The sequence below is a fragment of the Peromyscus maniculatus genome, chromosome 14 (genome assembly GCF_049852395.1).
Source record: "Peromyscus maniculatus bairdii isolate BWxNUB_F1_BW_parent chromosome 14, HU_Pman_BW_mat_3.1, whole genome shotgun sequence".
NCBI classification, from domain to species: Eukaryota; Metazoa; Chordata; class Mammalia; order Rodentia; family Cricetidae; genus Peromyscus; species Peromyscus maniculatus.
Window position 1 is genome coordinate 60,897,133 of NC_134865.1, and position 17,202 is coordinate 60,914,334.

Genomic DNA, 17,202 nt, shown 5'->3' on the forward strand with positions numbered 1-17,202 from the left:
AACACTGGCAGCATTCATTCAGAAGAGCCCTCTGAAGTAAGTATGATACTAATTCTAAGTAGTGAGGTTTTGGTTTGAATGGTAGCTGGAGGGAACAGGCAGTTGCCATGACTGGTGACTGAGTCCCTAAGCAAGAGTTTCCATAGAGTCCTGGTCTCATTGTCTTTCCCACTCTTTCTGTGTTGGGTGCCTTTTTTTGTTGGTTTTTTTTTTTTTTTTTTTTTGAGAGACTAACACAAGATCATTCATGCGATGTGTCATTTTACTAACCGACTAATGTACTAACACCCTAACGACTCATCTTTGTTTTTGGTTTTTTTAATTAACAATCGTTCTGTTCACAATTTTTAATTTCCTTTCTTCCCCCTTCTCCGCAAAGCACTCAGGCATCGGACACGCTATGGTAAACAAACTACATTGTCTGGTAGATATCATTCTTATTGTCTTTTTTTGGGTTTGCCGTGTGTTGCCCCCTACCCCCCAACCCTCTTTTGTCCTCTTTAGACTCACTTCTTCTTTCCTTTCAATTTTTTTTGTTCTTAAATTAAATGCAAGCCTTTTTCTTTAAAAAGAAAAATAGAAGGAAACGTAGCTGTCCTGAAATCAGTGTTTATTCAAGTTTGATGGGGACAGTCCCTTTTTTCCAGTTTTCTTTTGTTTGGCTGTTCCCCTCCCCAAAAGTTATTATTTAAAGAAAGTTTCCTCAATTAGTTCTATTTTTATTTACCTATTTTGCAACCTCCAAATTACAGTCCAGGGATAACAGAGATTTGTACTGAGGACTTCCTTCTCCCTCTGTCGTCTTCTCCTCTCTCTTCCTGTTCTCTCTGTCTCCTTCCCTATGCCTTAGCCCCCCTCTCTCTGTCCCCTTTATGTGGCTGTGGCTGCATATGATGATATGATGATCCACAGATGATCTGAGGAGGAAAGTACGCTGCTTCCTGTAATCTTCCTCTCCCTTCTTTGACCTCACTCCTCACTGTGGCCAATGGGAGGGCCACCAATTGTGTTCTTCATCCACACTGCATGGCATGGTCCTGTCTCGTGGGAAACGCATCAGCATCAGAACTTGGTCCCCTACTTACCTCTATGTTACTAACAACTGGCAACCAACCATCAACCCAGTTCCACACTCGTCTTTCCCCATTTTCATCTTCCTTTCATCATCCTTCACATATTTGGGGGTTGGGTTTGGACTTTTTCTTTTCTTTTTTTCTTTTTTTTTTAGTGAGGGAGGTGGCAGGCAGGGGAAGTGTTACCCTTTAGTTTTAAGTGTTTTTTCCCCCTCACACTTTCCATTTTGTTTTCCTTCAGTTTGTTTAATGCATGCATGTGTGGTGTGGATTTTTGATTCTCTTATTTCATCCTTTCCCACAGAACTGCTTTCCCCCCCTGCCTCTTGCTCATCTTCATATGATTTTCGCATGGGTGTGTCAGTGTATGGTGTGTGCATGCTCTGAGGCTCCATATTTTCTCTCTGCCCTCTGCTTATGGATGGTGGGTGTGGTGCTAATCCTCCTGGTTGGCATTATTATTATTTTGGTTATCATTGCCTCATCATTAATTTCTTTTTGTTAAGGTTGCTTTTTAAGTTTGGGTCATTTCTTCTGTTGGTGGTGGTAGTTAAGGGGTGGGGGTGTTGGGGTTGGTCCTATCCCTGGGATGGTCCATAGCATGTATCATTCTGGACATGTTAGGACAGAGACCCTCCTCCTTCCATACCCTGAATGCATGTTTGTTAGTGTGGTGTGAACCATAAAAGAAACAAACAAAAAAAGAAAAGAAAAAAGGGGGAAAAAACCACTAACAACCAAAGACCAACCCCTAACATATATCATTGTCGAATGTCTCCCTTAATGTTTCTCATTACCACCATAAATAACAATCATAAGAAAAAAACAATCATTTTTAGCAGTGAACTGAGACAAGTGATATCATGTAAGAGTGGTTCCATTTTCTAGCCTGACTCAATATAAAGTATGTAGTGGGTGGAACAAGGTTCTCAGCTTAGCTGTTCTAACACATTGTCCCATTAGCCACCAGGGAAGATTGTAGGCTTGGGACATAGGAAGGCAGACCAGAAAATGGAACTTGGCTGCACATACCAAAGTCAAGCCAAAATAGAAAGAATACCTCACCAAAAATCTTAATGGAGGTCAAACCACATGTAGGGGAAGCCGTTGAGTTTTAATAGGATTGTAAGGTCATTGCTGGGATTTTTTTTTGTCCCTATGTCCCACTACCAGGTGACAATCTCTGTGGATGGTATCCTTACCACAACGGGCTACACTCAAGAGGACTACACCATGCTGGGCTCAGATGACTTCTTCTATGTTGGTGGAAGCCCCAGCACTGCTGACTTGCCAGGATCACCTGTGAGCAACAACTTCATGGGCTGCCTTAAGGAGGTAATGTTGATACACTTCCATTGAATGGAGGGCTGGGGTGGGGGGCAGTAATGGTGGTAGGAGAATGGAAAGAAATTTCTAGACCAATGACTGCACATGGCTGATCATCTTTGAGTGCGAATATATGTTGTAGAAGACAAAACTTTGAACTTTAAAATAAAGGTCCCATCTTTTGGTCCAAGATAAAGATTGTCGAGTGACCTTGGGTTGGTTACTTAACTATTCTATGGCTCAGTTTCCTCCTCTAACTAACGAAGACGCTTATCATTGCTCAGATAGCTGTGCAATGTGAACGAACTATTCTCCATAGATGAAATCACAAGCACACATGTGAAGGTTGAGTTTGTGCTCTTTGTTCAGCAAGTAGGGAAGTTATTGTTAGAGATCACACAGTGTATGTGTCTCATCTGAAATATAGCATGTGTATGATTTTAGCTTTATTAAGTGTGGCAATCCCAAAACCTGTTTTCTTGTTTGTCAAAATAAAGACAAACATTTCAGCATGTAACGTTCATGCTCAGAAAAATGGGCTTGCTTTTCTCTCTTTGTTTTTCTTTCCTGAAAGCTAGTCACTGTAGCAATGAGAGAGCAGCAGGGCTTGCCGTTCCTCATTTATTACCCTTGTAGCTGATGCGCTGAGACCTCTGTCTGAGAGCAGAGGAGCTTCAGTCGAGTGTAAGTTCAACCTCTAAGGTCAATTGTTGAGGCAAAAAGAATCAGCCTTGACTTGTTAGCATTTGTTCACCATGATGTGTCATGGAAGCAGTACGCTGTACGTTTTCTTTAGTCTAAGTTAAGCTTGATTGCCTGAGCTATCCATACCATTTCCTTAGGGAAATTGGTCGAGAATCTGATAGTGTTACTTCTTCTAGATAAAAATTTCTTGTGACATCTTGTGAGTCTCCTCCTGGAGCAAATGTTTTATTCTTATTATAGTTATTTGGAGTTTATTGAACAGTGGGTATACAGTAGATGATGCCATACATGGATTCCGTCAGTGGCACTAGATGATGAACAGGAATTGCCTCTGCTATACCTGACACACAGTAGGTGGACAGAAAAGATTTATTGAATGGGCTGAATTATCAGGCAACCATGATGGACCTTTAACTATGTGATATTTAATCTTGGTGGCTCTTTATAAGCGATGGTCTCCATGCTCAAAGACTTCACAGTCTGGGAAGGGAGATGAGATCAGTAAGTGAATACTGACAGCATAGGACCATGCGTTCAGTGCCGCAGACTATGCTCTGACTGAGCAGAGGAAACAGATAAAATTTAGGTGGGAGTCAGTTTTAGAGAAGAGGTGACATTTGAGCCAATGATTACTGCAATAAGCCATGTGTGAGTTGAGAGGAAGAGGTGAAAATGAAGACACGGCAGAGGAAGATTTCAGTTACAGCTTTGTATAGTTCTTGGTCTGAAGGACACATGGAGAGGAGAATCCAAACTGTGGCCCTCTCTTTGACGGTGGTTATCTCAGCTTCCCCTGACTTTGGGGATGCTACTGTTGTTTCTGGAGTGAGTATGGTAGGCACACAGCACTTGTTCCCCAGGAGTCACTCCTGTTTGAATAGAATAAGGGCATACACTACTCAGAGTCTGGTGAGCCCTGAGAGGCTCTAAAACCCTGCTAAATCCACACTAGTTTGAATTGTACTCTCATCAGAAAGTGATTCAACATTCCTGCCACCAAGGACTTGGCTCAGGAATGCATCAAGGATTGATTGACATGGCATAGTCCTCCATTTTTCTGTTTTCTGGAGGGAACATAGGGGTCATGTTTCCCTTATACACCGTTACATAAATCATCTCTAAATTATATTTGGAGACAGTTTACCAACTACAGTAATTTTTATCTATTAACTAGGAAGGTTACCTCTGAGAATTTTGCAATGTATATAAAAATAGCATGATACCTATAATGGTTTTACCCATGAAAAATTTAGATTAAAACAAAACATGCACATACATGTACATATATACACATACATACATGTATACATACACACACATACATACATAAAAACATAAAGAGGGATAGAGGGAAGAGAGAGGCAGAGGGAGAGAGGGAGGCAGAGAGAGACAGAGAGAGAGAGTTATAGAGGAGACTATGTAAAAAATAGGAAACCCTTTAGAAGTTTGTCTAATGTTGTTATATAGCTTGCAACTTTGTGGGGCTAGCATGAGGACCTACTTTGACCCCCAGCACTCACATGAAAGATGAAAACCTCAAGTCAAAGTTTAAGGCTTTAATTCCAGTCTGAGAAGGCAGAGACTGCCAGAAGCCTGCAGTAGTGTCGCATGCCTTTAATCCCAGCACCCAGGAGGCAGAGACAGGCATATCTCTGAGTTTGAGGTCAGCCTGGTCTACAGAGAAAGTTCCAGGATAGCCAGGGCTATACAGAGAAACCTTGTCTCAAAAAAACAAGAAAAAAAGACAACAGACACACATACACACACACAAATATACACCCTCCCCCCCCCCAAAAAAAGAAGCACCTTGCTGGCCAGATAATAAAACCAGATCTGTGAATTCCAGGTTCAGTGAGAGACTGCTATCTTTAAAATTAAGGTGGACAGTGACTGAGAAAAGCATCCCAAATCAACTTCTAGCCTACACACACACACACACACACACACACACACACACACACACACACACGCACACGCACACGCACACGCACACACACGCACACACACACAAATACATTCACATACACATGCACATGCATGAACACACAGACACACACATGTGCACACATTTGCATGTATATATGACCCCACTTACACACAAACAAGGTGAAGCAACTGAGTATGACATCAGCACACACACAGAAATGTGCATCCACACATACATGTACACATAAAAGTTTCTGGAGAAGAGTCAATATTTGAAGCAACCGCAATTAGTGGTAAAATGTCCTCTTTATCAAGCAGTTTAAAGCTGTATTTAAGTCTAGACTGTGAGAAGGGGATGACAGAAACTCGGCAGGAAGTGGTGTGTAAAATAGAACATTGCTAGGTCCCACCTCATCCATGTTACACATGGGGGTTTTCCTGTGGGCCTGTGAGGTCTTCCACTTTGCTGGAGAGCTTGAACATGCATGTGACCGTGAGTCTAATGAAGTTCTGATGTCATTTTCTTCTTCTGTTTAATCACTGCATTTTATTTGTCTGTGAGGAAGCCTGGGGAAATCACTTGTCTTTGACAACTTATCAAAACAGGGAGAGCTGCCGCCCCCCCCCCCACTAGACTTTAGCTTCTTGGCAGATGGACCCTCTCTGATCATTTAACCTCATGACAGTCTTTCCTCTTACAGTACAATGCCACCATCCCTTCTCTATCTCTTTTTCTTATCATCTCTTGTCATTTGTGGCTCTAAGTTTCCCCAAGTTAAATTTTGTACTTTAAGTGCCATGTAACCAAATTTGGGACACGATAAAGAGATGGCGGGACCGTAGACACTAGTTTGTTTATTGTGGAAACAGGTCTTATCTGGGGAACTCTATCTGCTTTACTCCTGAAAGCTCAGTTCTGACTCTGCTGTTCAGCTAAGGTGACTGGATGTCGCCTGTGGACATAGCTCCTAACTTGACATCTCTGTGAAAGCCACAGTGTAGGAGCCCAGCTGGGAGACTGGTTCCCACATTTCACAACAGGGCACTCTGGAGGAAAGAGAGAGAAAAGATATTAGATAGAAGGACAGAGGGGAAGAGAAACAGAAAGAAACACAGGATAGCCTGGGGGGGGGAAGGGGCTGGATCTACAGGCCCCTATAGTCTCTTCTAAAGGGCTATTTATAGGAATGCCAAGGGATAGACCAAAAGACCTCCCCATAGCTCAGCCAAGTGTAGACCCCTCCAATCACCTCGTAACCATGCACATGGTCAAGCAATCCTCTAATACAGCTCTGCTGGGTAAAGCAAACTCAGATTTCATTAGGAAACCTTTGTGGGCCTTCACACCACAGCCAAGTTGTCATCAAATTCTTGTGGTTCTCTGCACACTACATTTATAGCCACTGAAATATCACCAAGTTGACATCTTGGTCCTTTTTGTCTTTTCCTGTTTTAGTGTATCTGTTTAATTTTTGTTTTTAATGGATCCTCAGGCCCCAAAGTTGTTCTTAGCTTTGTGGAGGCTCTCAACACATTAGTTTTTGAGGGAGTATCACGTTTCAAAATGGATAAATAGTTTTTCTCAGATAAGCCATTTTAAGGCACTGTTGATCACTTGGCTTCATAAAGAATACTTTGCCATGGCAATAGTTGAATCTTTCAAGATCTCTCAGATACCCAGTATGAGGGAAATGTCAAATAAAGGGTCTCAACACAGCTGAGAAAGATGGGCTGAAATCTCTTTTAGGAAGAACAGTACATAAAGAGTCTGAAGAGACAGCACAGTATAATGAAAAGAATAACTGAATTTAAAGTTAGTAGACCTGGGGCTGGAGAGGTGGCTCAGCAGTTAAGTGCACTGGAGGCTCTTCCAAGGACCTGGGTTCAACTTCCAGCACCAACATGGTGGCTCATAACCATTTATAATTCCAGTCCTAGGCAATCTGATGCCTTCTTCTGGCTTCAATGAGTACCAGGCATGTGTGTGGTGCACGGACATACATACAGGCAAAGTTCTCAAATACATTAGTTTAATGATTAAAAAAGAAAATTAGTAAACCTGGTTAGGAACACAAACTTGATTGCACTATATAACTTAGAATTAGACACTGATTTCTTTTTTTTTAAATGAGTGTTAGTTTGCCAATTTGTAATGAGGTGATCCTAAGAGCTATGTTGCATTCTTCTTAAGGACAACTGAAACTATGGGCATAAGGCAAACATTATTATACACTATCTTAGAAATCTAATAAAAATTTCGTATAGCCACTTATAAAGTAGCTGTGAACATGACTCTAAGCGAATGTGCATCTGCCTGTAGAGATCTCCGTGACTCCTGTATTAGCAAGTCATTTTCAGGGAAAACCTTTTATTTTGAGGTTTTACCTATTAAAAGTCTCTCATATTTGTAAAAAGAGGAGCAATCCATCCACCCCTCCTCAGCATTTCCCTTATTTCTATCTTCAGTCATTTATTTGATGCTATCAATCTCCCTTTGTTAAAATACAAGCTCCATGAGAAGAAGACATAATTATAATTTCACAGCAAGCTGAAAAATTCCTGGCATTAAAAATTGTTTTCAGTCATGAGTACATCCATCCATCCATCTATCCTCCCTCCCTCCCTCCCTCCTTACCTCCCTTCCTTCTTTCCTTCTTTCCCTCTCTCCCTCTCTCCATCTCTCCCTTCCTTCCTTCCAGGTCTCATGTATCCCAGGCTGACCTGAAACTCATTATGTAGACCTCAGCTGGCTCTTTTCCAGTTCTCTTGCCTCAGTCTCCCAAATGCTGGGATTACAGTTGTGTGCCTTCACATCTTGTGTATGTGGTGCTATGGGTGCAACCTATGTATTTGTGTATGCTAGCAAGCACTCTAGCAACTCAACTGTATCCTTATCCTTGGAAAGTCTATTTTCCTTTTTTTTTCTTTCTTTCTTTTTTTTTTTTTTTTTGGTTTTTTGAGACAGGGATTCTCTGTGTTGTTTTTGTACCTCTCCTGGATCTCGTTCTGTAGACCAGGCTGGCCTCAAACTCACAGAGATCTGCCTGGCTCTGGCCCCCAAGTCCTGGGATTAAAGGCATGCACCACTGCACCCGGCAGCCTATTCATTCTTAGTAAACAGTTTATGCTTCTAAAAATTGCATTCAATGGTGTGTCTAGAACAAAGGAATAAGTGAGTTAGCTGCTTGGAGCTTTAAGATCTGGTGAGGTTTAGGTTAACACTGTCTTAGTTCAGGTTGGTATAGCAAAATACCTTAGACATGCTGGCTTATTAAAAAAAATGGAAATGTACTTCTTCTAGCTCTGGAGGCTGAGAGTTTGAGATCAGTATGTGTCACACTCAGGTTCTAGTGAGGGCATCTTCTGGTTAGCAGAGTGTCTCCTCACTGTCTCCTCACTTGGTGGATTAAAGAATTTCTTCAGATTTTTTTTTTTAATAAATCTCATCAGAAACTAATTACTTGAAAGTGTTCATCTCTAAACACCATGATGCTGGGGTTAGGATTTCAAATTATGGCCTTTCAACATTCTAGCATGGTATAGGGAGGTGGGCCTAATGAGACAGTGTGAGCAAAGGCAAGCAGGCAGGACACTGGATAAAAAGTGAGGAACTTATAAACAGTTTATAAATATCAAAATCATAAGATCAGAAGTTATGGAGGTATGGCTACAAAATTAGTTAGGGCCCAGGTCTTTTATCCCATGCTGTGCACTCTTGGTCTTTATTTTGTATTTACACAGAACCACTGAATGATCTTAAGTAGTGAATGACACTGTCATATTTGCATGCTATTCAATAGGCCCTGATTCCTTGATCAAAGGTCATCTATCTACTATCTGTACCCAGGGTATTTTATTTTCTTTCCACAAAGGTGAAAAGCAGACATGGAAAGAGAAATCCATCAGGTACCACACTGGGCAGGGAGACGACTCTCCTGAGCCGTTTCCACAGAAAAGCATTTCTACTTGACCTGTATTTCAGTTTCCAAGTGCCCTTCTGTCAGGACGTATATTTTTTCCTTCTTCTGCCTTTGGTATTGCTAAGCTGTTGTTGTTGGATGGAGCACACGTAGTAATGGGCAACCTATGTCGATACTGACTCGCATAGTGATTCCTTCAGAAGCAGAGAGCTCACTGAAGCCCATCACAATGCCCTCCTACATGCTGGACCTTCTGCGCTATTCAATTAGATTCTTTCTGCATTGTCCTCCTTTCTCCTCCATCTGGTACTTCTCCCCTGCACCCAGTGTGTTAGGCTCTCTCTTTGCCCATGGGGAAACCACATGCTGACTGAGACCACTAGCACAGACTGGTTTTACTCACCATCTTTTCTAATAGGAAGGAAGGAAAACCAGGAAAATTGGGTGGATGGAACATATATTCAGAGAAAAAAGGTTTGAGGGGAGCACCATTGTGCACATTACATTCCACATCCCTTTGTGATTATTAGACATTTAAAATTGAATGGGGCTTTGCAGCCAGAGATAGTCTCTGAACAGATGATTAATGGTTTAATCTGTAATAACTTTACATTTTATAGAACCCTGATAGGAGTCCACATCTGGTGAGCCAAGCTATTTAAGGCTGTGTTAATTCTGTTAATTGCTATATGCTTATTTGAATTGCTGGCACCTGCGGGCTTCAGAATAATGTGTTTGTTGTTGCCTTAAAAATATACTCATTTTGTGTTATTATGTCTCACTGTCTTCTGCTGCTAATCTGTTATGCTATACCTTAATTTCTTACACTATATCTTAATTTTACTTTTACATTGTCCTGTCACTTTTCTACTCACTGTCTTTTCCCCTTTACCTTTTCCTCCTTTCCTTCAATTCATTGTTTTGCAAGACTTTGTATTTGTATCCTTCCTGATTTATTAGGTGGGTACAACTATCCATCTGTAAGCAGGTGACATGGGGTCATGGTCTGGACCTGTACATCCTTGTTTCTTTAATATTAAAACATTGTGCAGCTCAGAGTCAGCAAAGTCCAAGGGAAGGATTCCATGTCAGTGTGAGGGATGCAGAAGGAACTTGAGTCCAGGGTTGTATCCTCGCTAACTCACCCCTGAAAATTTGCCTGACATACAGCAAGTCATTGGACTGCCCATGCCTCAGCTTCCTCTTTTCTAGATAAGTTGTGTTAAACATTTCAATGTAGGAAGAAAAGATACTTCTTGTTTGTTTGGTTTTTGAGACAGGGTCTTTCTGTTATGAAGCTCTGGCTATCTTGGAACTTGCTATGTTGACCAGGCTGGGCTCAAACTCACATCTGCCTGCTTCTGCCTCCCAAGTACTGGAAGTACTTCATAAAACAAAAACACTATAAAAATACTAATGGAGTCAGTATTCATATACTTTTACTTATCAATTAAAAAACAAACAAACCAGGGAACCACTTGTTTCTCTCTGCTGTTTCTATAGTTTAAAAGTTGTAGAAACCCATCCAACAGAGTTTAGAGAAAAGAATAAAGACTAGGAAGTCAGCTACTGGGGCCAGTTCTTAATTCAGAATTGTTGGCTTTTCTTGATCTGTGAGAGCCATGTCTTAATCTGTAGAATCGGAATAGAATCACTGCCAGGCCAAATGCACACTCTGGTGGCAAAGAAGAAAAAGGGGATAAACTGTATCTTCTGGGGATTTGTGACATGCATGAAGTGTGTTTCAAGGGGGGGGGGCAGACATTATCACTTACCCCAGGACATAAGAAAGTGGAGTACTGTCAGGCTGTACTATTGCCCCAGAGCTACTGGGCATTATAATACTATGACAAAGAGAAAGAGACTCTTCATTTACTTTAAAATTAAGCTTTCTCTCCTTTTCCCTCTGCCCTTGGTTGTTTTGATCTGATGTCTCAAACTGTAGCCTAAGATGTCCAGTTACTAAGAAGAATAGCCTGGCTTATACTAGATGCAATCCTCCTACATCATCCTCTTTAGTACCGGGAGGTACAGGCCCGAACTACCATGTCTTTGTCGATTTTTTTGAGAAACAGACAATGATTTGTTGTTGTTGTTGATGTGATATCCATTTCCTACTTTCTGACAACCATTCACTGGTTTTTGTTGCTTTTTTATTCAAACTTTGGTGACACAGTGGCCCTCTCCCCATGCCTGTCTCTGTCAGTGAGTATGTGATTTCCTGTGTACTCAGGTACTTGTGTGCTCTGGCCATGACATTTTTTTTCCGAACTAAATCTGAGACAGGGACATGCAGGTTCAAGAGTTTGGTTCATAAGTTTTAGGAAGTCATCTGTCATTTGGGGTGTGCGTGTGTATGTGTCAGAATTTGGGATGCTATTTAATTGAGTACTGGTGTGTCTGCTGCTACAAACAAATATGAGACCAGAATGTTGAAAACCAGAGCAGAAAGATGAGGATAAAGTAGGTCTAGGTTTTGGTTACATTTTCAAAGTCTTGAGTCAAGCATTCTTTAAATTGGACTGCTATGGCTGGAAATTCATTCCATTCATCCCATCCTTTGACTAAACCAACTTGGCCTGCTTTCTGTTATTTGTGATAGAGCCTTTGGTCATGTAAGAGGATTCCCCATACTCCTATTTATCCTATTTATTCTCTGACAAGTATATGGGCATTTGGGCCAATAAAAAGATGGATAAAGATAGCAAATACCCAGCTTATTTTACTTATCATCAGCATATCACCTCCACGTGTGAGTACAATGACTGGGAATCATACACCTTTAAAATGCTAACTAATTGACAGATCAGATCACTTGTAGATCTGAATTTGAAAACAGATGAAGGAAGACATCCAATGTCCTCACATAAAGAGAGTAAACTGACAGACCCAACATCCTCTACTTTGAGATAGAAAAGATTCCCACACTCAAAAGTGAAGCACTTCCCTTACACCTAAAGAGTTGCCCTATGGGAGTGAGATCAATTTGGTTCATATGTTCTTACTAGGTTAATGAATAGAACCTAGGTATCTAACACAAAGAGGAACTCAGAAGAGGAACTCAGATTGAGAGAAAGAGAGAGAGAGAGAGAGAGAGAGAGAGAGAGAGAGAGAGAGAGAGAGAGAGAGAGAGAGACAGAGACAGAGAGACAGAGAGACAGAGAGAGACAGAGACAGAGACAGACAGACAGACAGACAGACACAGAGAGATAGAGACAAAGAGAGACAGAAAGAGTGAGAGACAGAGAGAACTATTACTTTGATTCATGGTCAAAGAAATGAGCTCTCTGCCACTCTGGCCATCTAAGCTGACTGGGCATCTAAGTGAAGACTTCAGTGTCAAATGAGCAGATGGTTCTTTCCAGGGAGTTGCTTAGCTTTTCAGTGAATGAGCTCCCTGAAAAGAAGAAAATGCAATGCTGGTTGATTTGACCAGGTTCATTGTTTTGAAGACTTTTCTTGCCAATCTCCTAGACAACTGACTATGCATAGCCCATGAAGATCACTGGATTGTCCTTATGGTCAGAGTTGGGGTCCTAGCCACTGCAGTTACCTATTTATAACTGTTTATACTTGTCATTCATAACTGTCTTTTGAAGGTTATCACTTCTAAAACCATTACAGTCATAACAGTTACATCCACAACAGTAATTACCAAGCACACTGTGAAGTAAATGTATATGAAATATGTGTCTACAAGGTCCTATGCACTTTATGCTTATCCCTTATTTACTTTTCACATAAAGCTTAGGTGAATTCTGTCATCATTACTAATTTGAGTTCAGAGGGACAGAGTGCTGTGCCCATTGCCACTGTTATCAGCATGAACGAGGAAGACTAAATATTCCTGCATCATGACTCCTGCCACCATTGTTATCAGCTCGGTCATGAAACTCTCTGATAGGGAAAGGGGAAAAGCTCCTTGGAGAAGGCTGGTGAATCTGGGGTTAAACTCACTCTGGGGAATGGCTGCTCACTATCATTTGAAGAGCACACTTCATAGGAAAGGTCATTTAATCAGGCAAGAATGTCCTGCTGGGAGACCAGCTACAATTACCCATTTCTTTTACCTTGCCATTGATTGTTCTGCGAAGACGGCGGTTTTTGCTTGATTTCCCACTTTGACTGGGCAAATTGATATTGTTGAACCTGCTAATGGAGGAATGATTTTCATTATGAGACTAGAGAGGGAAGGAGCTTCTCCTGGTACAAATGCCAAGCAGTAGAAGCCCTTTGTCTTGAGATACGTGGTGCATCCTTCATTTTATTTCAGCTTGGTATTTTCTGTGAAGTTGAATGCATTTGTCTCCAATGCCTTTGGCTTAGGCATTTTCAGTCTGTTTTTGAGAGTTTCTTATTTAGCTTTTCTTTCTTTCTTTTTTTTCCCCTTCAGGATAAATTCAGTGGAACTTATTGTTTTCTGAAAATATCACTATTTACAGCAAATGCAATCTACCACAACAATCCCACTGAGACAAAATCTCCTGTGTCTTCGAATGCCTCAAAGGAGATTTTAAAAAGCCTACTCCTTATACACATACACCTACAGGGATAAAGCAATCATGGAGCTAATTGATTAGCCACTTTTTTTATTATTTAGCGAATGTGGAAACAATTATTCCATTATTATGCTATTTCAATAGCCTTGTGCTCTACTCCCCCCATGGACTAGGCCTCACAATTAACTAGTTTCTGCACAGATTTCAAGAGAGATGCAGAAGCAAATGTTTTACTTCACAAACAAGTGAGCATGCAGCACAGGGCAGCAGCATTGCATACCAATCATCAGCCAATACAATTTTCTTCTCCTCTCTCTCATACTTTCTTTCCCTTACTACTATCAGAGTGTGGCCTAATATTTTCCACAGAAAATAGAAAGAGTTTAGTTTATATTAACCCCCTCTCCTTCGGTCTCCCCAAATTTACCTTGCTAACCTCTTTATGCCTGGATTTCAGGATAATTATTCCTCCTCTTCAAGCATAACTATTTCTCCGATTTTCTTCTTTGGAGATTCAGTCTGTCCTTAATTGTCCTTGGTTTTCTCTTCACCTTGGCTCTGCTCCCTCTACTTAGTAGAGGTATGGTCTGAGACATTTCCTTGATCTCACTTCCTGTTCAGTTTACAGCTTAGCGTATTAGTTACCCATGACTTGGGGAGCTGTATGTACTTCCTGTCATCTCTGCTTCATGATCAACCCTTCACCCTCCTTATGTGCATACAAAACTCAAGGCTTTAGTGCCTTTGATGCTTTTTAATAGTGGTGTCTTGTTTCCCCTCATATGTTAGAAGCACTGTATTATAGGTTCTCAGTTAACAGCTTTATCACATGTAATTTCTAGAATAGTCCTCTATTACATTATATTTTAGTGATCTGTGTTTCCCAATAGATCAAGTTTCTGCATGGCAGGAACATATATATATGGACTGAGCTTTAGATTTAAACATGTAACTTGACTTATGAGTATATTAAAAATGTTCTTTAATTTGGCTATTGTGACTAGTGTGTATCTCTCCAGGATGCTAGCTTCAATTACTTTGGCAATGAAAATATCACCATGAAATGATCACTTTTTACAATCAACATGTGCTTTAAGAAAGGACACTTCCAAGAGACACCTGGACATATCATTTATCTGTTATTATTTTCAATGATAGTCCAGAAGAGCTGACACTCATAATAAAGTTATTAATAAATACTGTAATAGAATTGCTTGCTTGAGTTTCAATGTATGTTTCTACTCACGCTCTCATCAGCATACAATTCAATTACTCATTTCAAGTGTAGTAGATATTCTCAGAATGCCCACTGTTCAGTAGGATCTGTTCCAAGTGTTGAAGAATGTGCTATATGACTCCATACAGAAGGTTCCTGAGCCAATGGAACTCGAATTGTGGAAAAAGGAATCCGGGAGTAAATGTGACAATAACTCTTTAAGATATATTTCCAGTGGGCTGAAGAGATAGGTTAGTGGCTCAAAGAGCTTGTTCTTCCAGAGGACTGGGGTTTGATTCCTAGCACCCACATGGTGGTTCACAGCTGCCTGTAACTCCAGTTCCATAGGATCTGATGTCCTCTTATGACTTCCATGGACCCCAGGTATGCACGTGGTGCACAGACATACATGTGTACAAAACACTCATACACATAAAGGAAAATAAATCTAATATATATTTTTTTTAAAAAAGGAAGAATGTTGTGCAGGAAGCAAAGAGGATATTGGGATAGTGAGGGGGTTCTCCATTTGGCTGAATGGCTAGGAGAAGACTGACTCCTTGTGGTGATAGAAAATTAAGTTGAGACCCAAGAAGGAGTCATGAACACACAGATCTGGGGAGAGGACAACCCTATCAGAGGAAGCAGCAAGGGTCAGAAATATCTAAGGCGAGGGGAAGCTTGGTGTGTTCTGAAAAGGCCAAGGAGGTCATGTGACTGAGTGAGAGAAGTGTGGGAGGGACGGGGAGAGGCTGTGATGAGATCGGCTGCTTGTGCCTTCTGAGAGGATCTGAGCCAGGCAATATCAGCTTACCAAGCTTATCTCCACTTGAGAGTCTCCACCCCGGTTATCTCAGATCTGTGATGGATTTCTCTCTCCCTTCATCCTAAAGAGCAAGGCATTACTCTACAGTCCAGGCACACATACATAATAGAGTGTGTGAACTTATGAATTAGCCCTCCCCCCTCCGCTGTTCTCCCTGTCACCCTTACCTGTGATTCTGCTTGCTGATTCTCTTCCCCTCTACCAACTGGACTTCATTCATTCTTCTGTTACCCCCACTCTCTTTTATAGCATGTGTGTGTGTGTGTGTGTGTGTGTGTGTGTGTGTGTGTGTGTGTGTGTGTATACATACATACATATAATTATGGCAAGTTGCATTACATATATTTATTTGCATATATGTATGTGTGTGACAATAATAATTAAATGAATAGAGGCCGTGAATTTGAAAGGGAGAGGGGTTGGGGAGAAGGCAGTCCTGGGAAGGATTGGAAGAAGGACAGGAAAAGAGGAAATGCTACAATCATATTTAATTAAATAAAAAGAAAGAAACCACCCAAAACAAAACAAAAAGTCATGCAACGTTAATCTACCCTTAATGATTCTTTAGGTATATATCTGTATTCATTTTTTTATCTCACATTGGATGTAAAATACTGGATAAGAGTAATTTAAGCAAGGGTTTATTTTGGCTTACAGGGAATACAGTTCACTATGGCAGGAAATCCATGGCAACAGGAACTGGAGTTAGATGCTCACATTGTATCCATAGCCAGGAAGCAGAAATGAATGCTTTTGCTTAGCTTGCTTTTTCCTTTTTATTCAGTCCAGGATCCAACTCATTGAATGGTACCACCCATATTTAACATGAATTTTTTCCATTTCAGTTAATCTAACATGGATATTCTCCATAGTCATGCTCAGAGATTTTTGACCATAGTGATTTGAAATCCCATCAAGTTGACAATCAAAATTAACCATAACAACAAATATCATATATATATATATATATATATATATATATATATATATATATATATGTACTGTTATCTTTATGCATCTTGCTGCATCACATATCCCTAGAAATTTTCTTTTGCAACTTTGACCATTTCCGGGCAGGCGCTTCTTCTGAAAACCGGTGCTCCTCCATGTATCCTTATATAAACCTTGACTTGCAGATTTTAGAACTCAGGAAGACAAAGAATGCCTTTTTCCAGGAGATGGTAGGAAATGAAGCAAAACAAATGGTAGGGAGATTTGGGAATGTAAAGGTGAGGAAACCAGCATCAGATGGCTTGTGCATCATTTAGAAGTGAGAAGGATTGTGAGAATGATAATATGGTTAGTGTAATCTAAGAGCAGCTGAGACTGTTACCATTTTCCGCTCATCCAAGTTAGAAATCTCATAGTGAGTTTTGGATTTTCCTCCACACCCCCATTTCTTGTTCTTTCCCCTCATCAGCTGCAAGATCCTATTTAGGATTCCTTTGTTATTTTCTCAGTCATTCCTGTCCTCCCTCTCTGGACACTTCTCTTCCACCTTTCTTCTGCCTGTTGTGATATTATAATGGATGTTCTTACCTTTCTTCTCTGTGGTCTACATTCTGGCCCACTTGACTCTTTGTGCTTTTCTTTAGAAATATACAGTGCCCAGCACATCACGTCCTCTTCAGCTTCCTACCCAAGTGTTTATACAGTGGCTTCCTTCTTCCTGCTTTCTTACAGATCCTCCAGATCAAGCCAGAGTAACCAT

The 17,202-nt window shown here is 40.8% G+C and overlaps 1 protein-coding gene across 15 annotated transcripts in view; it reads left to right on the forward strand.

Moving 5' to 3' along the window:
- The window catches only part of Nrxn3 (neurexin 3), a 1,618,850-nt gene that overhangs the window by 460,323 nt on the left and 1,141,325 nt on the right, over nucleotides 1-17,202 (forward strand). For all 15 annotated transcript variants that reach the window (XR_013044430.1, XR_013044432.1, XR_013044431.1 and 12 more), the window contains exon 6: nucleotides 2,247-2,408. Coding sequence is in view for 12 of the 15 variants with exons in the window: in XM_076551152.1 (XP_076407267.1) it covers nucleotides 2,247-2,408 (162 nt within the window). In the remaining 3 variants the exon portion in view is untranslated. The remainder of the gene's footprint in view (nucleotides 1-2,246; nucleotides 2,409-17,202) is intronic.